This window comes from Pseudochaenichthys georgianus, chromosome 1 (genome assembly GCF_902827115.2).
Source record: "Pseudochaenichthys georgianus chromosome 1, fPseGeo1.2, whole genome shotgun sequence".
NCBI lineage: Eukaryota > Metazoa > Chordata > Actinopteri > Perciformes > Channichthyidae > Pseudochaenichthys > Pseudochaenichthys georgianus.
In genome coordinates, this window is record NC_047503.1 from 41,626,968 (window position 1) to 41,652,573 (window position 25,606).

General features: G+C 40.2%; 1 protein-coding gene across 1 annotated transcript in view; it reads left to right on the forward strand.

The window, feature by feature from the left end:
* The window catches only part of LOC117449799 (uncharacterized), a 46,300-nt gene that overhangs the window by 16,845 nt on the left and 3,849 nt on the right, over nucleotides 1-25,606 (forward strand). The window contains exons 23-63 of the mRNA XM_034087690.1: nucleotides 468-614; nucleotides 1,136-1,347; nucleotides 2,322-2,422; nucleotides 2,518-2,636; nucleotides 3,704-3,880; nucleotides 3,965-3,996; nucleotides 4,109-4,206; nucleotides 4,653-4,675; nucleotides 4,772-4,793; nucleotides 4,880-4,907; nucleotides 5,024-5,108; nucleotides 5,789-5,935; nucleotides 7,389-7,600; nucleotides 7,683-7,786; nucleotides 8,135-8,253; nucleotides 9,106-9,261; nucleotides 9,410-9,624; nucleotides 9,793-9,878; nucleotides 10,126-10,262; nucleotides 10,340-10,465; nucleotides 11,092-11,282; nucleotides 11,365-11,453; nucleotides 12,261-12,388; nucleotides 12,479-12,606; nucleotides 13,160-13,277; nucleotides 14,165-14,383; nucleotides 15,189-15,359; nucleotides 16,055-16,204; nucleotides 16,294-16,358; nucleotides 16,800-16,929; nucleotides 17,363-17,448; nucleotides 17,545-17,674; nucleotides 18,853-19,043; nucleotides 19,246-19,336; nucleotides 20,169-20,298; nucleotides 20,375-20,565; nucleotides 21,294-21,452; nucleotides 21,776-21,912; nucleotides 23,482-23,624; nucleotides 23,708-23,802; nucleotides 24,943-25,276. Coding sequence (XP_033943581.1) covers nucleotides 468-614; nucleotides 1,136-1,347; nucleotides 2,322-2,422; nucleotides 2,518-2,636; nucleotides 3,704-3,880; nucleotides 3,965-3,996; nucleotides 4,109-4,206; nucleotides 4,653-4,675; nucleotides 4,772-4,793; nucleotides 4,880-4,907; nucleotides 5,024-5,108; nucleotides 5,789-5,935; nucleotides 7,389-7,600; nucleotides 7,683-7,786; nucleotides 8,135-8,253; nucleotides 9,106-9,261; nucleotides 9,410-9,624; nucleotides 9,793-9,878; nucleotides 10,126-10,262; nucleotides 10,340-10,465; nucleotides 11,092-11,282; nucleotides 11,365-11,453; nucleotides 12,261-12,388; nucleotides 12,479-12,606; nucleotides 13,160-13,277; nucleotides 14,165-14,383; nucleotides 15,189-15,359; nucleotides 16,055-16,204; nucleotides 16,294-16,358; nucleotides 16,800-16,929; nucleotides 17,363-17,448; nucleotides 17,545-17,674; nucleotides 18,853-19,043; nucleotides 19,246-19,336; nucleotides 20,169-20,298; nucleotides 20,375-20,565; nucleotides 21,294-21,452; nucleotides 21,776-21,912; nucleotides 23,482-23,624; nucleotides 23,708-23,802; nucleotides 24,943-25,276 — 5,422 coding nt within the window. The remainder of the gene's footprint in view (nucleotides 1-467; nucleotides 615-1,135; nucleotides 1,348-2,321; nucleotides 2,423-2,517; nucleotides 2,637-3,703; nucleotides 3,881-3,964; nucleotides 3,997-4,108; nucleotides 4,207-4,652; nucleotides 4,676-4,771; nucleotides 4,794-4,879; nucleotides 4,908-5,023; nucleotides 5,109-5,788; nucleotides 5,936-7,388; nucleotides 7,601-7,682; nucleotides 7,787-8,134; nucleotides 8,254-9,105; nucleotides 9,262-9,409; nucleotides 9,625-9,792; nucleotides 9,879-10,125; nucleotides 10,263-10,339; nucleotides 10,466-11,091; nucleotides 11,283-11,364; nucleotides 11,454-12,260; nucleotides 12,389-12,478; nucleotides 12,607-13,159; nucleotides 13,278-14,164; nucleotides 14,384-15,188; nucleotides 15,360-16,054; nucleotides 16,205-16,293; nucleotides 16,359-16,799; nucleotides 16,930-17,362; nucleotides 17,449-17,544; nucleotides 17,675-18,852; nucleotides 19,044-19,245; nucleotides 19,337-20,168; nucleotides 20,299-20,374; nucleotides 20,566-21,293; nucleotides 21,453-21,775; nucleotides 21,913-23,481; nucleotides 23,625-23,707; nucleotides 23,803-24,942; nucleotides 25,277-25,606) is intronic.

The following is a 25,606-nucleotide window of genomic DNA, read 5'->3' on the forward strand; positions in this document are numbered from 1 at the left end:
GCCTTCTCCACCCTCTGGAACTCCCTCCCACAACACATCAGAGACTGCACCGACCCCCCCCTCTTTCAAAACACTGACCACAACACACCTCTTCCGACTGGCTTTTAATTTGTGAATTATGTTGTGTAGCTGTTTTCATATTTTTTATTCTATTTTATCTCGTTTTATCACCACTGTAAAGCGTCTTTGAGCACCTGAAAAAAGCGCTTTGAAATTAAATGTATTATTATTATTAAAATAACAGTCAGAATAGTTTATTATAGTATATTACAGTGTGTAATATGTGTGTAGCATACAAAGCAAATGTAGTGATAGTTTAACATAACGTACAGTATAACACAGAAAAAGTATATAAAATAACCACAAGAAGTAGAATCAAAAGGTGGAAATGGAATTAAGTTTTTGTTTAAGAAAATAACCTGTTGAATATATCAATACAATGGTATTTATATGTTTTTCTTACACAGCTGGAGGATTTCAGCGCCACTCATCTGGTGTCCCTGCTGAAATGTAATCTGCCCGGAAACAGCTCGCACTCCAGTGTTTTGTGGAAGATGCTGCTGACGAAGCTCTCCTCTGTCCTGGACCCGGCTCTGGACATGTTGGCCGGCATGGTCAGTATATTTGACATACAGTCTCGTCGGGCCTCATGAAGTCTTCCTTTGAAGTGAATGATTCAAATGTCAAAAAAAGAGCTCATCAATTTGAAAAACATTGAATTGCTGCACGAAGGCTCCTAAAATATTAAAGAACACATTTCATTTCATTTAATTTGTATAACTTAATGTATAACAATTATTTACAAAACACACCATACCCGGAAAGGAGCAGGGAGAAGAAAATAATCTTATATTACCTTTCTAAAAAAATATAAATAGATGGTCAGTCCTTCATATTTTCTTATTCACAGCCAATCATAACAGTATCTTTGGAAAATAAGAGAAACACAAAAAAAGACTTGGTTCCCACTTGACAGTTAACGGAAAGAAACAAAACAACAACATCAACAAAACATCACATTCACAAGGAAAAGTTCCACACCCTCATCTGAGTCCTACTGGAGTAGAAGGGGGAAAGCGGTGCATAATAATATATATAAATATATAATGATGCAATAAGTGTATTTCTCCTACAGCCAATGCCCATGGTTGGTCCGTCGGCCTCGGAGGTGTTGGACGTGCTCGGAGAGATCCGAGTGTCTCTGCTGACGGACGAGGAGCTGATGAACAGCAGCGTCATCAGGAAGTGGTTTTCACAACGTCTGAGCGCGTTTCTGCCGTTTACATCCGGAAGATTCCTGCACTGTCTGACCAACAGGAACCTCAGCTGTCACTCATACCAGCAAATGTAAGTGATTTGACATATGTAGTGATTTTACCGGTTTCAATCACCATGTCCGTTTGTTTTGGAGAAGGGTAGACCTCTGCGGATAATTGAGCTGTTTTAATCACCTGGTCTTTTTGTTTTGGCATGAAGGAGACTTTTTTGGATAATTTTGCTCCAAGTAGAAAACACCTAGTGCAGGGGTGTCAAACTCAAGGCCCGGGGGCCAAAACCGGCCCGCGACTTCATTTTATGTGGCCCCGCAAGAGCTTGCAAAGAATAGAATACGTTTATTATACGGTTACATGCCACTTTACAGAAGCACGTTGCCCATAAACTACATGTCCCACAATGCATCTCGTTTTGTGACATGCACACTGAAGAGACTTGCAATTATTTGCCCTAGACTTCTGCTTTCAGACGTAGTTCATTACTAAGTTATTATCCTATCCGATAATAATCCAATTCAGAGGCAATAATGTAATATAATACATTATTTTATCTATATATTATATATTTATATATGTTTATATAGTTACAACCGGCGCTTTGAGTGCAACCTTTATACGAATGTGGCCCGTGATGAAATTGAGTTTGACACCCCTGACCTAGTGGGAGAGACTGCCTGTACTGACTATACTCAGTGATGGTTGGGAAGACTCCCATGATCCCACGCTGCTTCACAACACCACCAAACTTCATATTTCGTCATTGTTTTGATTACAAAAAAATGACATATTATGGGTTTCAAAAGTCTTGCCCTTAAGATATACATGGCCTCCATACAGCCCATTTGATTTGGGTATTTAGGTAACGGCATGGCCTCTTGTCTAGTGTCTCTTTAAGTCTAAATTCTATGTATTTTTGCAACATTGGTATTGACGAGAATGTCTTGTTTATGTTTTTCATATATCCAAAAAGTGTATAACAAGAATTACAAGAAAAAAACCTTGAAAACATGAAAATGTTTCTAATTATTTGGTTGATTGTATTCTTAGACTGCAGGTATTTATCCACCATTTTGATAACATGACCTCACACCAACAACATGTGGTGCTCAAGGACTTCATCCTGCGCTTCCTGTCGCTCCCACACTCAGGTACTTGATGCATGATCTGAGCGACTACAATAACTATCTTTCAAAACGTATTTTAGCCTTGACACGTGTGCTTCCCTCCTCGTGACTTGGTCCAGGTCCAGGCTGTGTGTCTGCCTCTAATAGCAGTGCTGAGTGGCTGATGAAGAATCTCGGTCCATTTGCACGGCTTTTATCCATCAAACAGCTGCTTCATCTCAACCCGCACTTCAACCCTGTAAGATTCAACTTCTCTTACATCAAGGATTTAGATTATTGAGCAGCACTTTTATTATGCAAACTCTGTTTAAGTCTTTTAAATCACTTTTAAAAGCCCACTTTAAAATATGAAGTTTGTTACTTTATGATGGGTTTACTCTCTTTGTATACTGTGTTTAGTTGCTGGTCGTTAGTTAATTTCATTCTTTGTGCCAATTAAATGTGTTTGAAGGGTGTGAAAAGCACTTTGTAACTCAATTAGAAATAAGCTTTAGAATTTTTTTTGTTTTTTCATTTTACTTTGCTTTCTTTTTATTTAAGTTTTTTTTCAATATTGTTTTTTAATTTATTTTTATCAATTTTAATTTATTTGTATTATTCTTTAAGTATTTTCTATTATTATTTTTTATTATTTATTTATTTAATGATTTAAAAAAAAAAAAAATAGTTTTTTAAAGGGGACCTATCATGCAAAATGCACTTTTTGATGTCTTTTATACATCAATGTGTCCCCGGTGCGTCAGGGAACTCACGCAGCGTCAGAAAATAAAGCCCTCTCTCTTTTCCTCTGTACCCAAATCTCTAAAAACGGGGGTTCAACGGAGCTGATCCAGATTTGCGTCCGATATGACGTAATATCTGAAATGTGGACCCACGGCCCAATCAGAAACGTTGCAGTCAGAAACAATGCCCGACTGTTTTGGACGTAATATGGTCGGTGTTTACGTTAGCATCGCTAACACTCAGAGCTAACCTGTACTGGAGAGCATGTGTGTGAAGAAGCAGGAAGTAAAAAGGAACTCACCTTGTGGTATAACCGGCAAGAGAGAAAGCCTTTGAGCTCCAGACTGTTTCAGAGATAATCCTTGATAATCCATGATATTTATTTTTAAAGCTTTATACCCCAACTTTTGAAACAGGAAGTGAAATAGAGGGATATGAGGCATGGCTAGAATGGGTGATCTGTTTGGTATTGCCTACAAATAGCATGATAGGTGACCTTTAATGTTATTGTTTTTTAAATTAGAATTCTGACCTTGTTATTCCCGCAGCAGTGAAACTCTTTTTGTCCCCCCCTCTCTGCAGCTGGAGGCTCTGCGGCTCCTGACTCCCTTACAGACCGCTGAGCTGCTGCATGTGAATCTCCCCTCTGATCTCGATAAAGACGCCATCATTAATGTGATTTTTGACTTCCTCACTGAGTCTCCCGACGAGAAGAAACTCCAGGAGTTCCTGATGAACCTCGCCATGCTCCATAACCAGGTGAAAGATTATTCCTCTTGAATACAAATATACACTTTGCACTGCGTCTTCAAAGTTATAATGTTGTTTTTTCTTTATTTAAAGGCTAACTTTACCTGTTCATCGTACAAAACACTGTAAGTTAAAACGTATTTGACGTGTTGATTTTATAGACTTTGTTTTGATCTTCTTAAAAACAATTATATGAATCATGAAATTGTGATTTAATCCCACATGTTGCTGTTCCAGGTATACGAGAATGGACATGGCCTTATCCTCCGTTTCTGTAAATACAGCGCACACCATCACATACATCAAGATGGAGTTATCCAAATACATTCCTCCAGGTGAGAACCACAGGCTACTAAACATTACAAACATTTACAATAAAATAATAATACAATACTTATACTTGGAAAAGCTTTGAGGTTGGAAAAACTATCTTAATCCAAAATGTGAAACTCTTGCTTCGCCATTTATCTCTATTAAAATATTATGGATTTCTTACAATTGAAATCATCATTTTAACTTTTGATCTACTCCACATGTGTCAAACTCAAGGCCCGGGGGCCAAATCAGGCCCTTTGTGGATTTAATTTCGGCCCACAGGATAATTTCTAATTACTATTAGATCTGGCCCGCCGGTATATTGCACGCACACCTTCACTCCATCCTGAGGAGTTCCTCAGCTCAGAGCCTGACCCCAAACATTGATGAACCTGCACCCACTGTGTGTTTGAGTTTGACACCCCTGCTCTACTCCATGAACTAATTCCTTTTTCTTTTATTACAGGTTGCATCATCTACAGCGGACAGGTACATACATGTGATTTATTCTTGTTCAATATTGTGTATCTTAAATTTGATTTATGTTAAAATACTTAAACCGTCTTAATCTTGTTCCCCCTCCAGTGCAATGTCACCATGACAAACGGTAAGTTCTCTCATTGCCTGAAAACAATATGCGATATTCAATATCTTAAACAAATAAATGCATCTATTTCTTCTCATTTCTCACAGAAACTGACATTTGTCTTGGAGTGAACAGGTGGGATATATAATCCTCTCTCTCTCTAAATATCATACCTTGAGATAGTTTGAACATTTAGTATTATTAAACTGTCACTAAATGTTTAATGTTCCTTGTTTATTGTGAAACTACAGCACAAAGCTGCAGCTCAGCCTGAGCAGCGGACAGATGCTCGGAGGCTTCTGTGACTTTTCTGTGGAGGAATACGCCTGCGCTTCTGTAAGACATAAAACATCTCAAGTGGTGAAACGCAGTACTTTTATTCAAGCATTTAACAACAGAGTATTTGTTCTTTAATTGAGTATTTCCCCTTTGTTCTACTTTCTACTTCAAAGTCAAGTCAAAGTCAACTTTATTGTCAATCTTTCAGTTTCTGTGTACAGACAGAGAGATCAAAAAACTGTTCCCACAATCCCGAATATAAAAACAATGTATATCAAATGTAAAAATATGTGTGCCAATATGTATATACACAGTCAAAGTTGACTTGTGTAGTATACTTGTACTCCACTGAGACATATTTTTTCTCTCAACTGCATTTTTATGACACTTGTAGTCACTTTTCACATGAAATCCTACGCTATAGTCGAGTTGCCAGCATAGTGAACCCGGAAATGTTGAGTACAGTTCAATGTATAGTACGGGTCCCCAGCACATAGAAACTTCCAGATGCTAATTGCATATGTTGGGAAATGTGCACAATTAGCACAAGTTGTGTTAATTGAAATGAATGGCATTTAAGCCTACCTAAACAATTGTAAAAAATGTTGACTTTGGACAACTTGGGAGTGGTTTTAGGGGTTATTGAGGATGCTTGAATTCCTTTATAGCTGAGTCCATTTTTTGATTTTCAGGATCAACAATGTAAGTTTTCACCATGTTGCTCTTTCGTCTCACAGCTGTCGGGCTTGAAAGCAGAACATTTAGCGGCGGTTTTGATGTGTGATCGATCCTCAAACTCCAGCAGCTCGAGGCCCGTCTGGAAGCTTCTCCTCTCCAAAGCCTCTCATGTTCTGGACAAAGCTCTCGATCTTCTCCCCGACAAGGTACGAATCAGACCTCATTTAAATCTGTTCATAATGAGCTGTGGAAAACAATGCATTTGAATGGTATCATCAATATGTCAATGATTAAGTAAAATGATTGCTGAGCTGACAATTGTGTATTTCTGAGTAAAACATTTACTTCAAGTATATTCAAAATCTGTGTAAGACTGAGGAGAAGCAGACTTTGATAGGGTTATAAACCATTAAGTAAAATGCAGTTAATGGCTTTGTGGTAGGCTGTAGAGAAACCAGTGTGCATCCTGCGTGTCTCTTTGAGCTTAAAGTAACATCTAAAATCCTTTAATTGTTCTAAAGCACATACATTTCACAAGATGACAGCAAAGGGAGAGTGCAAAAACAAGAACAGATACATTCATTTGAATATTTTAGATACACAGTGAACGTATTCATATTGAATTCTTCACTCATTTTTAAATCTGTTTAAAGCCCCTGTCACACTGTCCCGAAATGTACACCCGATGGACACACGAATATTGAATTGTGAATTTCGCACGAAGATGGCCCCGAACCACACACGAAGGCAACATTTACATTACATTTAAGACAAACAACTGCAACGAAAGTAACACAAACAATTATGTTAAAGTACTATGATACTGCACTGATATTTCAGACTTTGTTCTTTACTTTCTCCGTCTTTATATGTAGAAGATATTACGTTTTCTCCGTCATGTTGTTTCCATAGCAACAACAACTTCCTGTCAACTCGCCTTCAAAATAATATATTATATCCTTTTCAGTTTCACAGAACACAAATTGGGTTATTTACATAATATGTTTACATGATTTTAATGTGCAATAAAGCAACCCGATGGACACACGATAAAGGAAATGTTAAAATTCGGCTGTGATCGTAGCAACATCGGGCCATTCGTGAGGGCATCTTAAGCCATCGTATGACCGCCGGTGGAGTTTCTCAGGCTCCGGCAGCAACTTCGTGAGCGGTGGCAAAATCTTTGGCATGCCAAAAAATAGCCGAAGGACCTTTTTTGCGAAGGTTCATTTTCGTGTTGAATTCGTGTGTCAATTTTGCCCTTCGTAAGGCCATCGTGAGGGCATCTTGTTATCATCGGTGCCATCGGGCATTCGCCCCGATCAGAGTGAGGGCGAATGCACCGATGATAACACGAAGATGACACGACTTGACAAGATGCCCTCACGAGTGCCTTACGAAGTTGCCGCTCACGAAGTTGCTGCCGGAGCCTGAGAAACTCCACCGGCGGTCATACGATGGCTTAGATGCCCTCACGAATGGCCCGATGTTGCTACGATCACAGCCGAATTTGAACATTTCCTTTATCGTGTGTCCATCGGGTGTCAATTTCGGGACAGTGTGACGGGGGCTTTAGTGTGTGTCAGTTAACAATCTGAAACCATCTGGCCAAGTTCATTCATCCTATCAAGTCACCGTTTGTTTCATTTCTTCTTGTAGTCTCTGGACCCCAGGAATCCTGCAGTGTCGATGATTTTGGACTCAATTAGAGAAATCCGATTGGATATGTTCGACATGTCCAGCTTCAACCACCCCGCCCTCCTCCAGCTGTGGTTCCAACGCCGCCTTCGCCCGTTCCTTCCCGCCGTCTCCCCCGAGTTCCTCTCCTGTCTCTCCACAAAGGGCTTGAACTGCAGCAGCTACCAGCTCATGTGAGGAGCGACCCTCAAACTAAATGCTCTGATATTTTATAGGATCTTCTTGGATGAATCACGTCCACTTGTTTGATTTCAGGGTGAAGATTTTGAGCCGTGTGCAGCCTAACATGACACGCGCCACGCAGATGTCTGTCGTCACACACTTCATTAAGGCTTTCCTGACCAGGAATAACACCGCAGGTATGTTCTCACATTGAAACAAAGATGGTGTGTCAAAATCAGTGAGTGAGTATTTTGAAATATAACGTGTGTTGTTTCCAATACCCTTTAATGTTCAAGGAAAGTTATCAAAAGTTACAGTAACCGTTTAAATGGCTCATGGTCCACCTGAAAAATAATATATTGGATAAGGATGGAGGAAACTTTAATAGATTCTTATAGAAGGACATGAAATATATGACTTTGAAACGGGCATATCATGTAAACGCAGTATACATGTTTTGTGTTTTGTGTAACCTTTGTGGCAGCCACCTCTACTTTTAAAATAACTGTATGTTATAAAGTTGGTTTGTTGTGTTTGTGGTGCAGACCCCAGCTGCAGCGCTCAAACTAACAACAGTGCAGAATGGCTGCAGAGGAACCTGGGAGGGTTCTCCGTCCTCCTGTCCGTCCACACCCTGCAGACGCTCTACCCAGACTTCACTGCGGTACGTCCTGTTGCCTTTCTCTTGTTATCGTGTTCATGTACTTCTTTTGTCTGTGTTTTAACCCTCATCAGAGATGGCAAAAGTTCACACATCCTTTACTCAAGTAGAAGTACAGATACTCGTGTTTAAAAATACTCTGGTAAAAGTAGAAGTACTGACTAAACTTGTTTACTCAAGTAAAAGTATGAGCTTTGAAATGTGCTTAAGTAAAAAGTACCCATAACTAGCAGCTGTTTTAAAGAGTACCTGACCTCCCTTCATATTAATAGAACAATAATGTCGTTGTTAGCTAATGAATGTTTCCATGCCGACCAACGGCAACATGACAACGTTTCCATTGGTCCCTCTTCTTTAGAGAAGACCAGGAAGTGATGGATACACGGATCGTGTTCAAATCAATAGGCACGCAATGACTCTAACTCTATTTGAGTTCAACATGTAAGAAGTAGAAAGTACAGGTATTTGTGTTCAAAATGTAAGAAGTAGAAAGTTCAGGTATTTGTGTTCAACATGTAAGAAGTAGAAAGTTCAGGTATTTGAGTTCAACATGTAAGAAGTAGAAAGTTCAGGTATTTGAGTTCAACATGTAAGAAGTAGAAAGTTCAGGTATTTGTGTTCAACATGTAAGAAGTAGAAAGTACAGGTATTTGGTGTTAGAAATGTAAGAATAGTAAAGTACAGGTATTTGTGTTCAACATGTAAGAAGTAGAAAGTACAGGTATTTGTGTTAGAAATGTAAGAAGTAGTGGAGTAAAGTACTGATACCAGAAAAGTACTTGAGTACAGTAACAAAGTATTTGCACTCCACTACTTCCCACCTCTGACATATTTGTGTCTGTGTGCACGGTGCAGATGGAGGCGTTGCCCGAGCTGACGGTCCGACAGCTGGCCGAGGTCTCCTCCACCCCGGGTCAGCTGACCTCTCCTGCTGACGTGGAGATGCTGATGAAACACGTCCCGGACAGATCCATCCCCGCCTTCTTCGATGACTTCTCCCCAGCTATCATGGTGAGTGGGAATCAAACGCATAAATACAATTATGTTATATTCGAATATGTTTCTGTTAAACTGGCATCAGCTGCATTATGTCGTTGCTTTTTTTGTTCCCTTTTTAAAAAACGTTCTCTTCTCTCTTGGTGTGTCTCTTCTCCCTCAGGGTCACGAGAGCATGTTCCCCTCCTCTGTGCGGTCGGCCCTGCTGCAGGTGGTGTTCGATCGAGCGAACCTCTCCGACCCCTCTGTGGGAGACTCAGAGGTGACGCTGTGGCTGCACGACAGACTGCGCCCCCTGCTGGTCGAGCTGTCGCCGCGACACGTAGCGCCGTTCTTCAGGATTCTGGAGGGAAGAAACTGCAGCATCGAGGAGCAGGGGTAGGTTTGGACCACACCGGGGATTTGATTGAACTGGAATCAAGATCATTTTTAAATCAGTAATGTAAAAATGTAAATTGTCTGTATTTGATTTTTTGTCAGTGACTTAAATCCTACAGCAGACAGAAAATCACTGATGGCCTTTTTCTTTTGCTCACTTCATTTCAGAGTGACAGAACTGAATTCAACGATCTCTTCTCTGAGTGAAGAAACACAGGAAGAAATCTCCAGCCACATTGTTCAGTCCCTCAAAGGTAAATAACCCACGATGAAAATACACTTTATGAAACCTATTAAAAAAAACGTTCAAAAATATGAAAAATTATAGATTTCTTTGTATATTTTTGTACATCCGTTGTTCATTAAGCCTTCTTTATTCAACACTTTTGAAGATCATTTACAGCAAGCAAATGTATGGCCCATAAGTCCATCACCTTTGTTTTACTATCTTTTAAACCTTGAAAGACTGACAGCCGAACTTTCTCTCTCTCCTTCCTCCAGGACCGATACCTCTCAAATGCTACGGAGAAAACTACAACCAAAGTTTCTACGGTTTCCTGCAGCGCTCATTCAGGAGTTTCCAGTTCCCCAACCTCACCACCTTCCTGTCCCTCATGCCTCCCGACAGGATGCATCAGGTGTGTGTCCCAAACACTGTTCAAGTTAAAGTCTGTGTTGATCTGAGACGATGACACCTTTTTAATGTTTCCTCCAGCTGGTGAACTCCATGCCTCCGTCACATCTTGGAGATTTCCTCCGTCGCCCCGATGTCGTCGACAACGATGCAGAGCTCTGTGCGATATACGACAACTACGTGCAGACACCCATGTTCCTGGAGACTGTATGTACACACACACACACACACACACACACACGCACGCACGCACGCACAAACACAAGAAATGTAAAAAAACAGATATTCATGATACAATAACGTGTCTTTGTCCATTCACTTACATATTTTATTTTATTGCACATCATACATTATATTGGATTTTATTTATCTTTTATTTTATTAATGCTATAATGGAAAGAAAAAGCAATTTCCCTCTAGGATTATTTCAGTATTTCTGATTCTTTTGATGTCTTAAATAATTGTATATTGCCCTGGAGCTTATTCCCTGCTGCTTTTGGCTGCAGTTCTACCGTTTACACGCGTCATCTTCTCTCTACCCATTTTAAATATGTCTCTATCATAAAAGCACAAGAGTCCCAGAAAATATATATTTGAAAAAAATGTATATGTCATGTTACACCGTCAGAGAAGCCAGGAACCACGCCGAGAATATGTCAATATGTGCTTTTATTTAGCTCTTAATGTGTGGATATGTTTAAATGTCTTTTGATTATATATATATAGGTATATACATATTTACATACATATTTTTATATATGTTTGTTTTTGCATTCGGGATTGTGGGAATCTCTCTGTCTGCACACATGTTTCTGAACCCTGGATCCCCACAGGAGTCTCTCCCGGCGGCGGTGCGGCGGCCCACGCTGCCTTGCGTCTGGCCGATGGCACTCAGCAGCTCTGAGAGGTCAGAGGTCGACGCCTGGTTCGACCGACGCCTCCCCAACTATCTGATGTTCCTCACAGAGACTCTGATCAGCCCCGAGGTCACTCACAACGCCTCCTGCCTCGCCTTCCAGAAGCTGTACGTGCTCTCATGGAGGATTTTCTTCTTTGTATCATAGTGTATTTTTTGGTGTTTTTAAATCATGCGTTTGGTTTTTCAGTGTTTCAGTTCTTGGAGAACACAACTACACGGCTGCTGGCTTCATGAGGAGGGATGTGTTCACCACCATCCGGAGTTACCTCACCTCAGGTCAGTCTCAGTGGAGTACATTAACACTAGTACTGAACTCTTTTTGAGGTACATGTACTTCTCTTGAGTATTTCCATGTCATGTATCTTTGTACTTCTACTCTACTACAGTCCAGAGACAAATACTGTACTTTTTAATCCACTACATTTTTGGGATAACTATCGCTACTCCAAGATTAGGATTGAAAATAATGACACAAACATATTAATATTTTTTCAAATTAATTATAAAAAGTTAAGATAAGTCATTACTGATTTTTTTTCTTTTTTCTTTACTGATTTTTTAAAGGCTTCCCGGTGTTGATATATGCATTTCAAAAAAACTAAATATTCTCTTTTACCAGCTGCAATATTGAAGAAATTAGCAAATAATGCATTCATAAATTAAATCAAAGTATATTGATATGGCATTGTGTAAAATTAGTACTTATGAGTACGTACATTTTTATGTAGAGTTTTAATTGAAGTATTTCTACACTTTGATTCCTCTATTTACTTAAATACTGTCTCCGCCTCAGGTCAGATTTTAGTGTTGTCAACTGAGCTTCTTACTCGACAGTTTTGCCTAATTGTATCCTCTTCATCAACTTGGTCCTTAAAACATGTGCAATGCAACAATATCAGTATTTTCAAATGAATGTGGTGATGTTTTTTTGATGCACAGATTTGAAATGAAACACAAAAAGAAAACAACGTTTGAAAAAGTCTCAACGTACATCGCTTTATTTCTGTTTTTATTTGTTCTTCATCATCTCCCTGGTTGCCTGTTTGTGTCCTCCATGTAAAGCTGTATAATGGATCATTACAGCGACGGTCCCAAGGTGTTACAACTCCAACGATCCAGAGCTAAACTCCACGGCCTGGTTTGCGGAGTACATCGGCCCCTTCACGCCCTTCCTCACTCTGGAGGACCTTCTGACCTTTGGATCGACAGAGGTACTTTATGAATCTTAAACTACAGCTCATTTGGATGGATGCTGTGCAGACCACCTCTCCAGTGTGTTGACCAATGTCTTGTCTCTTCAGGTCCTGCAGGTGTTCACAGTGAACCCTCTGAACATCGCCCTCCTGAACCACTCTGCTTTACCTCAAAACCTCACCGACTACTACACCGAGCTCGTCTACCTACAGGACGGCAACTTCAGCCCCTTACGGTGAGTCCAAAGACCCAAAAGGCCCTCACGCATAATTACAAATAAAAACATGTGGTAGTGGAAGAAGTTCTTAGACCTATAGCAACACAAAATTGTTAAAATACTCCTTTACAAATAAAAGTCCTCAAAACTGTTATCAAATAAAAGGATTGACATCAAAATATACTTAAAGCACTATAAATAAAATAACTTATGTGTAATGGCCTCTTTTAGACATAATGGATAATGATTATTGACGGCGCATTAATGAATTTAATTACTCTCCTTAATGTTACTAGATATCTTAACCTACAATTTTTGACGAAATGTTTATTTATTAGTTTATTCATATTTTGTATTAGCGAATTATCTGAATCTGTAATGTAACTAAAAGTAAATGTAGTGAAGTAAAAAGTACAATATTTGATTTGAAGTAAAAAAAACAGCTTTAAATGAACATATTTAAGTACCTAAAATGGTGTTAAGTAAATGTGCTTGGTTATATTCCACCTCTGCGTACATGAACTATATTATCTGTTTTAAGAGGATTATTATTCTTCCTCTCTCTCTGCAGTCTTCCTCTGGTGTGTCGCTGTGTCGCTCCGGGGACGGCCTTCCTCCAGCTGACGGCAGGAGAGAGTATCATCGTGCTGCACAACCTGACCACACTCTGCACAGACCTGGACCCACAGGTAACACACACACACACACACACACACACACACACACGCACACACACACACACACACACACACACACACACACACACACACACACACACACACACGAAAATATTAGCAGAAGCGTTTTTACTGTGAGATTTCACTACCAGTATTTAAAGGACAAAATACAAATTACATTCAGGGCACAAAAAAGTGACCGAGTGAGAAAATACAAAAACTCCAAACTAGGAAACATTTTTGGATAATAGTATTATCCCTCCAGTAAAGTTTAAATGGACGGTTCATCCCCAATTACAGAGCTGTAGGAGTTGCTAGCAGTAGAGATGTTTTCATTTGCTCGACTATGATGAAACTAGATGGCACTTTGCTTGCGGTACTCAAACCCCCCCCCCCCTCCCAAATAAAATACTCAGAAATCTTGAAATACTCAGTCTAGTCATGAAGGAACTATTTTCTATCTTTCAAATTACAACTATTTGCTGACATATTACATATTTTATATATTGTAACCACATGCGCAGATATCAAACCAACAACCCATAAAAAAAACTATAAACTTGACACTCAATCATTTCTGAGTTCACTTACTTTTTTTTACCAATTAATAATTCTTACGTACATTATCCAATTTGAATGCATGTTGTTTTTCATTGTTGGTGAGTGATCATGTCTTTTTGCTGCAGCAGCATTTCACCCTGCTTACTTCAGGAGGATAGTACGAATGTTAGTGTCTTCCCAGTGCACGTCCTCATGGTTGAAAAGTAATGCATTGGTTTCTTGGGGTGAATATATATATAGAAGTCAAAGTATTAACTTTAATCGGGAACTGCTCAAAAAACAAGCCTTTGTGCTAAAGAAATGAACACTGCTCACCTTTCCTCTTTACTTCCCTGTAGGTTTCTGCAGCTTTGGCGAGTAACTTCGGCGACGACATCGACGCCACAGATATTTCTGTCCTCGGAAACGAGAGCAACAGCCTGTCCGTCGGGCAGCTCAGCAAAATAACACCCGCAAACCTGTTGGCGGCGCTCACCACCCTCAGCGCGGTGACGGGCTGGAACGAGGGCCAGGCCAAAGCCATCATCATGTCTCTGATCTCCACGGGGGCCATGAAGGTAGAGTTCAGATCTGATGTCTGTGATCACACAAGTCAGAGTTTAGACATCTCATCCGCAGAGGTGGGAAGTAGTGGAGTACAAATACTTTGTTACTGTACTTAAGTAAAATGTTTTGGTATCAGTACTTTGCTCCACTACTTTCTGACGACTTTTTACTTTCTACTTCTCACATGTTGAACTCAAATACCTGTACTTTCTACTTCTCACATGTTGAACTCAAACACCTGTACTTTCTACTTCTTAAATGTTGAACTCAAACACCTGTACTTTCTACTTCTTACATGTTGAACTCAAATACCTGAACTTTCTACTTCTTACATGTTGAACACAAATACCTGTACTTTCTACTTCTCTCATTTTCCAAACAGCTGGTTCCTTTAGTCTGAATGTGTGTTGGTGCGTGATCATTATTCTTCATTGCGTGCCTATTGATTTGAACACGATCCGTGTATCCATCACTTCCTGGTCTTCTCTAAAGAAGAGGGACCAATGGAAACGTTGTCATGTTGCCGTTGGTCGGCATGGAAATATTCATTAGCTAACAATGACATTATTGTTCTATTAATATAAAGGGAGGTCAGGTACTCTTTAAAACAGATGGTAGCTATAGGTACTTTTTACTGAAGTACATTTCAAAGCCCATACTTCTTTACTTTGACTTGAGGAAAGAAGTTTAGTCAGTACTTCTACTTTTACCAGAGTATTTTAAACACGAGTATCTGTACTTCTGCTGGAGTAAAGGATGTGTGTGCTGTTGCCATCTCTGCTCATCTGTGTCTTTTACTTATTTATCACCCATCAGATCAACAGCTCGTCGTCGTTGCTCATGCTCGGTTCTCTCATCGTGGGAATTCCTTCGAAAACGTTCGGCAGCATCAGCGGCACCGAGCTGCTCGCTGCGTCCAAAGATCCCTCGTTCCTGCAACACATCACCACCGCTTCATCCATCGTCCAGCAGACCTTTGTGACTCAGGTATGACAGCTTCATTTTCTGTTACAGGACTGTATTTATATGTTTCATCAAATATTCAAAAGTAAGCCTTTTAGCTGTAGTCTAAAGGACAGTTTCAAACATCAATGGAAACGTACTGTTGCTACAAATTAAGGCGACACACCAAAATTCAAGCCACGACTTATTGGACTAATTTATAAGATATACAATTCCCCCGGCCTGTAAAAGTCATTACATTTGGAAAAGTCCTTGGAGAATGATCGTATGAACATTGAAAAATATGTAACGTGTATACAGTGTAAGAGAAAGACCTTTATGAAGCTACACCAATTGTTTTTCAGTCTAGCATCCGCACATTTGTTTATATTGTTATTCAATGATATTAAGAAAATACTGGTAATATAACAATCAGACAAGATTGTATGGGTTATGCGTGAAGTATTTGATTTAAATGTAATCATTACAAGCTATTAGAGATACAAAAAGGTTGGGGTTCCAAGTATAGCGTTTCATCTGTGTACGTACGGGTTGTATGTTTGAGGACATTTGAGTTATGGGTCCTTAAAAAGTAATTGAAATGTTTTTGGATTTGGTCTTAGACAATGTGTGTGAAGCCTGTTTAGGAGTAACCTCCTCAAAACCCTGTTCTTGGACACCTCCAGTGGTCTAATAGGTAAATACTTAAACACAGACGTCCTTCTCCCATCCTCCCACAGATCATATCAGTGAACACCAACAGTGAAATGATCATTCAGAATGTTCCGGATGATTTGGCCCCAGAGATCCCTCGAGCTCTGCTGCTCGGCCTCTCAGGCAACGGCAGCGTCCTCACCACGCTCAACAAGAAGAAGTGGAAACGGCAGCAGGTGAGGGGATTCGACACTAAACACACATTTGAACTAAACACACACTGTTGTGCAAGTCCTCACGTCACACGATGTGTTTATTCCTTCAGGCCGAGCTGTTCTTTGGAGTTATAGCTGTGGAATCTGCAACCGCCGAGCTGGGAAGTGCAAACAAGTGAGTTTTAAGGACGTTTTAAATAACGTAAGAGTCAGGAAAAGTTCAGCATATGGGATGGAATTAGGTTTGGTTGCGTGATAAATGGGTGTTAAAGATAACCTGGATATTTATAAAAATGTAATATTCATATGTTAATTAAACAAATATAATAATATTGTGTGAATAATCAGGTGCCCTTTAAATCATGTCTGTTCCTTCTGCTTCGGCCCCCTTTTCCCATCACCCCACACACACATATATGTAATTAATTTGCCAAAAAATAGACAAAAACACACAACAAATGAAGATACAGATGAATAACATTAATAGCAAAATACTTTTTTTCCCACGGACAGATAATATCTTAATCTTGGCCTCGGTAATAGTGTATACCGTGTACGTATAATTGTGTATACTGTATATCGAGAATAACGTGTGTGTGTCTTTATGTGTGTGGAGCTTGTCGTCCTCTGTGCTGCAAGGCTTCACGTGCACCGGGGTGAGGACTTTTAAGAGGGTGCAGATCAAGAAGCTGATCAAAGCCTGTCGGAGGAAAGGAAGGAGAAAGGTCACACTGGTGGAGACTCAGGTGAGAGAGAGTGAGTGTGTGTGTGTGTGTGTGTGTGTGTGTGTGTGTGTGTGTGTGTGTGTGTGTGTGTGTGTGTGTGTGTGTGTGTGTGTGTGTGTGTGTGTGTGTGTGTGTGTGTGTGTGTGTGTGTGTGTGTGTGTGTGTGTGTGTGTGTGTGTGCGTGTCATCAGTGTTTTCAATCGGTAACTTCATTTGGCGAAAGGTAGTGATTTGAAATGTACTTCAATTAAAGTCTTTGAGTGCCTTTTAAGATATGTTTCAGATTCTTATTTATTCAGAAAAATAAGTACTTATTTCTCAACCATTTTTAAGGCTGTTACTTCTCCTATGTCTTTTTTTTACTTTCACCTTAACATTTACAAATCACAGTAGCGTGCAACGATGTAGGAGATCTATCCCAAATAATGTAAACGTTTATTCTGCTCACCAACAGTTGACCTGCATGTACAACTACATCAGAGACGACTCCGACGCCACCATCTTCGACCTGTTCCCTCCTGATATGCTGATGTACTACAAGTGAGTCTGGATTTAGGCTGAAACATAGATTGTCTCTCACTTCCACAGATCTTCAGAGCAGTGTGTGTTATTGACCGACTCTCTGTCTGTGTGCAGTTACTCCCTGGTGCCAGAGAACATGTGCAGGTCGTATTTCGAGCAGCTTTCAGACGCAGACTTCTCCGTCTTCTCCTCCGCCCTCAGCCACCAACGCAGCGCGCTGTTTGTTAACGCGAGGAGCTGCCTGGTGAGTCCACGGACAACACATCACACATAATACTATGGGCATACTAGATATGTCTCGTAATTATTTGTGTGAACATAAAAATAATTTGTGTGTAAATATGGGATTTGTAAATGTAAAACAACATCCACAAATGCATTTAAAAGATTTGCATACTCACAAGTACATTTGCAAGTGTAAAACGGATCTGCAAACACGCTAAATATTTTCACAAATAAAAAAGAGATCTGTGAAAGTTAACATTTACAACTTTCAATCAGGCATTTGTGAATCCATTTTGTATTTGTCGACCAGAAATGCGCTTGCGGATCTCAAATCTCTGCTCGTGGATCGTCTTTTTACACACACAGAATTTCGGGACATATTTTTCATTTGCATTTGTGGATGTTGTTTTACATTTACAAATCAAATATTTACACAAACATTATTTTTATATTCACACAAATAATTATGAGACATATCTATGCCCATATAATACCCACTTTAAGTTCCCGAAGTTCAACACTAGAAGAACTTATTGAACAAAAGTTAAACTGTCTTTCTTTCTAAAAAGTGTTGAAACAACGGAATCAATGTATTGGAGGGAGATGAAGGTTAAGTGACGATATAATCGTTGAAATTAAATACCTATCGGGATGCCAATTTAGTTTTGATTCTTGTTGTCTGTCAGTGCAAATGCATTACATGTACAATACAGTCATTGTGATAATATTAATGCAATTCACTTAATGTTTTTTAATAAAATCATTGTCCAAGACACTTTTTCCCGTGCAAACATGTATTTGTTCTGACCTTTCCTATCTCTGTAAACTTTTATTTTTACTTTTACTTTAGCTGAATGGTTAGTATTTAACTTTACCGCAATGTCCCCGTTTTGATTTCAGCTGTCGGACCTTTGTTGCATGTTATACCTCTCTATCTTTACTCCGTTTCCATCCCTATATCTTTCCAATAAAGGCAAATCACATGAAATACAATGAGTTCAGGACTCCAGCATAAAGATGTGAGCGATCGAAATTCAAAATGTGCTCGATTAAGACTCTTTTTATGATATTAATATAATCTGATGTAAAAATACTGAACCCCAGATTTAAACTGTACACTGATGTCAGTCTGAATGAAAAGCTAACCGTATTCCAGTCTGTGCTTAATGTCTGTTTCTAACCCTTCTGTCTTCTCAGGGTATAACCAACACGAGTCTGACGGAGGATAATGTGTCGGTGCTGGGGAACATGTGCTGCGTTCTGAACGGGTCGCACATCGAGAACTCTGACCCGTCCATCCTGGAGAAACTCAACAACTGTCCGGACCTCACAGACGCTCAGGCGGCCGCTGTTGAAGCGCTGCTGCAGGCCGGGAAGACTCAGTACGGGTACGTCAACAATAAAATACATTTATTATCAAGTATTTTGTTAATTTGTTAGAAAACCTTTTTTATTTCTTACAAGCAACAATAACATTTTCGATGTTTCTTTCTCAAAAAAAAGTCAAAATAGATAAAACATTTAAAGAAAGCTAAATATGTAAGTTTGAATTTCAGTTTGATAAAAATACATGTCTTTATTTTTAACCAGAGCTGCATCAACATGGACATTACAGACTCTGAAGGACCTCGAGATGTTACCGCTGTATCTGACTTCCAGCTTCTACGATCTCTTTAATAAAGTGAGTAACAAACACGTGGATACATGCAAATAGAAGAACACATTGTGAATCCATTAGTAAGTGAGAAAGTAACTAAGATTTTATTTGAGAGGAAAACATGGATATACAGTTATAAACAGAGGATTGAAATACATTACAGCTCCTATAAGGGGAAGGAAATGTGGTAAAGAAGAATTAAAGCCGTTTGCAAACAAAGGAATACCGTACTTTTCGGACTATAAAGCGCACCTGCATATAAGCCGCAGCAGCTAAATTGTCCGTCTGTCTTGCTCTCGTTCTGTCTCTCGGTTCCACTTTTACTTTGGCGCGCTACCTGTCTCACTCTTTTCCGGCCTCCAGCTTTTCCTGCTGGAGCCCGCCGCTTAAAGGTGGCGGGCGCGGACCGGTCATAGAGCCCATAGAGTTAAAGGTGGTTAATTTTACCTGTAAAATCCATAGATTTAGGAGGTTCCCTAGTGGCCGTTAGCTGTAAGGCAAGGCAAGGCAAGTTTATTTATAGAGTGCTTTACAAAAAAAAAAACAAAAAAAAATGAAAGACATTAAGCATTAAAAAAGAAAAGCTAATCAAATAAACATTAAGAAAAAAATACATGGATAAAAGTTACAGTGCAGTCTAAAATATAAACCACTGTACACAAAAAATGGGGGAAAAAGTCGCGGTTTATAGTCCGAAAAGTACGGTATATAATAAGTTTGATTTGTGCGAAGAGGAAAGACCATATAAGGCATTGTAAGTGATTGACAGTACATCGTGCCATTATGTCACCTGCTTGGTGATGGATTGAGATTTTCTTGAGTTTCATTTTGTGTTTCGTTTTGTTCCTGCGAGCAGAAAACAAAGCGGACGTTCTTGAAGTACTTCCTGACGGTTCTTAAAAGCAACGGCGTGGGCAGAAAGAAGAGGAAGAGTCTGAAGAAAGAAATAAGAAAGTCCATTAAGAATAAATCAAAGCGATCTGTCGGTGAGTCTCCCTCCTTCATCCGCTATTATCTCTTCATGAATTCACCGTATTAAACATTCATCTTCCTGCGTTGTAGGCGCTGAGTGCACCGTAGGAGAGATCAATCAGGTGATCATCAGCGATGAGACGTTCCCCTTCGACTATGATGACATCGCTCAGTTTAACTGCTGCCTCAGCGCCTCCACCGTTAAAGACAATCTGGATGGCATCACGGACAAGGTGGACGACGAGGATTACCTGAAGATCGTTCTCAGCAAGCTGCACGAGGTGAGGACATTTATTTGTAAATGTCTGATCAATAAGAGGTCAGGCTTGTTGCTGCTGTTTAAGTCCAGTTTATTAAAGGAGTTATATACCTAAAATATGTATACATTGTATACACTTCTTCCCTCCCTATACGTACCAGAAAACGTTATTTGCAAATCAAAAATGTTATCTACGTTATCTAGGACATGTGATGGCCTATTCACATTTATCTTAATGAATATCACTTGTTTTGTGCACATTCAGTATTTTTTTAATATATATAATCCGTCTCTTTAGTTTTGTGTTTGTCCTGAATTGTTATTACAGAATTATTCTTAAATATTCTGTGTTATTTGCTTCTTTGGTTTGGTGGTCTGTCAAAGGTGTTGTTTTTTTATCAAACATAGAGCAATTTGTTTGTTTCTTGTACCATATGGAAATGGAATAGGAATAATGTAAAACATATTTGTCCTTATGTTTCCATAAGTCCATTTATGGATACAAGACACTTTGATAATGCTACACAGGATTTTCTTTCAATTATTTGGGACATTATCTTAGCTTCTCCCACCCTCAAAGTCTGATTCTGTTTTCAGGAATATATCTGCATTTGAACTCTTTGTACATACATTGAGTGACTCGTCCTCTCATAGGTGTCTCATCTTCACTTTCCCTCTGTTCATTTACAGATAAATCTCCACTGAGAACTTTAAACAGACAAACTGACTCTTATCCTCACATATTTTAAGGCGTACTCCAGCTCTGACATCCCAGAAGATCAGGTCCAGCTCTTGGGCCCGGCATCCCGCGTTGTCACAGTGGAGAACATCGACATGTGGACCATCACTCAGATCGACACTCTCTCCTCTCTGATGGACTCGGACAATGGGGACTGGGACTCGAGCCTGGTGAGCAGACAATTCATTAAAGGGGACCTAGTATGCAAAAAGTGTCAGAAAAAAAGATTCGCTCTCTTTTTGTCCTGATCCATAAAAACCTGTCTGAAAATGAGCTGATCAGATTTTGTCCACTTTATGATGTCATAACGATTTCTTTGGCTTGTGTAGCCATTAGCCAATCAGCATGATGTAGTCCCCTGGATGGTAAATTATTAATAAAATAAATAAAAACCTTCGAATGAGAAGGTGTGTCCAAACTTTTGACTGCTACTGTATGTGTACAAATATGTGCTTGTTCGTCCTGATGAATGAGTGTTTCCTGTTGTCACCAGGCGAAGGCCATCGTCTCGAAGTATCTGAGTACTGAGGGGAACAGTCTGGGCAGCACGGCGCTCAACAGCCTCGGAGGAACCAACCTCTGCTTCCTCAACGTCGACGTCCTGCAGAACATTACCTCACAAAGCCTCAAGTAAGGATCGTGTGTGTGTGTGTGTGTGTGTGTGTGTGTGTGTGTGTGTGTGTGTGTGTGTGTGTGTGTGTGTGTGTGTGTGTGTGTGTGTGTGTGTGTGTGTGTGTGTGTGTGTGTGTGTGTGTGTGTGTGTGTGTGTGTGTGTGTGTGTGTGTGTGTGTGTGTGTGTGATGAGGATTAATACACTAGGATCATAACATGGGAGTCCAAACAGTGCTCGACTGTCTGTTAAATGTTGTACATTTTAAACTGCCGCTTGATTCAAGTAAAACATTTCAGAAAACCGCTTCTTCTTGCATTAACATCCACCCAGGAGATGCCAAATGATGATGATTGTAGTAGAACATAAAATATAAATCCAAATAAAACAACAGTTTTTTCAAGTATTTCATAATGTAAATGTGTGTACTTAATCCATTGTACTCTTGTTTATTTTGTTTGTATCCAGCACCTGGGGGGTATACTGCGAAGCAGGATTTTCGCTTAGCCGGCTAAATTCAGGGCAAACTCCGGCTTTCCGGTCCTACGAAGCTGGTTCTCTTTTTAGCAGGCTAGATCTCCATGGTAATATATGCTAAGCAGCTAACCTGGTCGGGACCAGGTTAGGTTGCAGGCTAAGAGATCAACTCAGTGAAAGCACCGCCTGCTGACCAATCAGAGCTCAGTGTGCGGAGTTTAAAGCGATCAAGTCATATCACAGGAGAAAGGAAATACAGAAAAACTGCCGTTGCAGGAAAGACAGCCGGCAAAAATCACCGACTGTGTGAACGTGAACATTAATAGAATATCACCTCCCATCTTCAGAGCAATCTGACTATTATAACATTAGCGTTAAGAAAGCTTAATTAAATATCGGCCACAACATAAGTAACCGGATCAGAGTAACATTAAGTACAGTCCGCGGCATATCACTTCATAATGTATCATATATCTCCTGATCTGAGTCAGCTGAGCCGTATCTGGCCGTGCAACACTCACAGTGTCACATACTGTATGCAGAAGTATTATTTTAAGCAACACATTAAGTTGACGAAACACTCGAGACAAATGTAATTAAAGTCAGATCGTGTTTTAGACGGGGTAGTGATATCATAAACCTGTTAATGTACGCATTCAAACAATTGTTCTTTTACCAGCTGTATTCACCTTGCAGGTGCAGCTCTGAGGCTTTGATCCTGGTGGATCAAGTGTTTAATTCATGGATGTTTAAAGTTTAACTTCTTCATTTTTGACTAGTATTAAAGTTCACTTTTCATTCAGGAAGTATGACGCTGCGCTGTCAGTACGCTTCTCCATGTTTGTGATTGGTCGAATGCTCCAGATACCACCCCTTTCATGTGAACGTGCACCAAACTAGATAGGACACGGCTGGCTTGAGCGATCCACTTGATAACCAGCGTCGTAGTACAGTTTAGCGAGAGCGCATATGTTTTGGATTAGGCCAACCGGCTAACTCAAACATATCCAGGTTAGGTTGAACCAGCTTCGTAGCATAGGCCCCTGTAGACAGAGGTTTTTAGTTTGAGCCTATTTTCGTCTCTTACTCTGTGTCTTCCTCTTGCTCTGCAGAGAGGCCAACGCCCTGACGGTGTCCTCCTGCACCTTGGAGAAAAAGAAAGCCCTGTTCACCATCGCCAAAGAAGCGTTTGACACAAACACCCGCGCAACAAGTATCACTGCTTCCACCTACCAGCTCATAGAACCTTACATGGGTAAGCAAAAAGACCCACACACACATCCATACAGCAACACTTTATTTTGAACACAGTTAATCCTGTTTATTTCTGTCCTGCAGGAGGCGCGGATTTATCCTATGTCAAAAGTCTGTCGACCTCCGACATCAACATGGACATGGCTACCTTCACCGCACTGGACGAGAATGTTATACTGGTCAGTGGCGTGTGTGTGTGTGTGTGTGTGTGTGTGTGTGTGTGTGTGTGTGTGTGTGTGTGTGTGTGTGTGTGTGTGTGTGTGTGTGTGTGTGTGTGTGTGTGTGTGTGTGTGTGTGTGTGTGTGTGTGTGTGTGTGTGTGTGTGTGTGTGTGTGTGTGTGTGTGTGTGTGTGTGTGTGTGTGTGTGTATTAGGGGTGGGGGAAATAATCGATACATCATAGTATCGCGATACTTGGCGCTATTGTATCGATACACGGACGCCAAGTATCGATATTTTATTATATAAACTGTAGCTTATCCCTCCGAAAGAATGTGTATATAAAACAGGAAGTTACGTTAAGACATGTATACAATTGCAATGAAAGTAACAAAAACAATGCCATCTCCTTTTTATTATTATTATTTACATAAACTATTCATATTGCAAATACATTTTTTAACCAGGAAGGGAAGACAGACATGGATATGACCCATGTGATTTGCAATATCGCAATATATCGTATCGCAATACTTAGCATATCGTAGAATCGCAATACTATTGTATCGTGGCCTAAGTATCGCGATAGTATCGTATCGTGGGCAGCCTGGTTATTATGTGTGTTGAATATAGTTTTTTTTGTAAGCAGTGAGCAGTAAGGGTTGCAAGGTCTTTGAAGGCAGAAGTCTTTAAAAGGTGGACCTTTTCCGGGAGATCTTAAAGAGGCGCCAGCCATACTAAAGAAAAAGCACTAAAGCCGGACACAGGTGGAATAAATATCCAAATCCCAAAGCATTAATACAACTTTGCGAAGTTTTACTCTACAAGTTAAATTTCAATCTTTGCTTAGAAATACAAACCAACCATTTTAAATATCAACGTCTTGCATCAACTTTAGGTTACTTGTGTAACCCCTGGCCTCAGAATAACCAAATGCAATAAATGAGAACACACATTTGGACAGCTCCAAACTGGAGCTATCCAAATGTGAAATACACTGACAATGGATTAGTACCTCATACATCCCCAGAAAACCCCTAACTACAGTATAAGAAGTTGAGTGCATTTACTTGTTTAGTGGCTGATGCTACCTGCATGTTTAGCTAGGTCTGTGTGTTTTTGTTAATTTTCACACAAAAATCTTTGCTCTGCTCTCCATAGGACCTGACTGTTAATGACGTCAAAGGTCTGCTCGGCACCAACTTGGCAAATTTGAAGTCCTATGAAAACCAAACGCCAGTACAGACCTGGATTAGCCAGAGGCTCCAGACTGACCTCGACACGCTGGAAATCGGGCTCACGGGAGGCAGGGCCGGCTCTCCAACCACCGGCTCTCCAACCACTGCCAAAGCTGTGACCACCAAGTCTCCTTCCATCACCACTAAGTCCACCACCACCACCACCACCAAGGCTCCTACCACCACCACCACCACCACCACCACCACCACCACCACCAAGGCTCCTACCACCACCACAACAACAGGCACCTCCACAGGTGAGTCACCACCATGTAGTAGTAATAGTCAAGTCAAATTCCTCGTACGCGTCAACCTACCTGCAGTGATGCAAATTAGTCACTTTTCGGCGCCTCCCGCTTTTTAAAACGCTGATTTGGGTGACTTGTGCAATTTTTGGAGAACCGAAGAGTTTTCGTTTTGGGGAGAAAGAAAGAAGAAATCTAGACCGCAAAATAATTAAACAAGCGAGTGCCTGTTTTTCCTGGCCAAGGACAGGTTCCTTGAACATAACACGAGCGTAACGTGGTTATGTCTCGTCTGAAAGGAGTGTAGACTAGAGTGCTGACGCAGAGCACCGGAACGCTGCT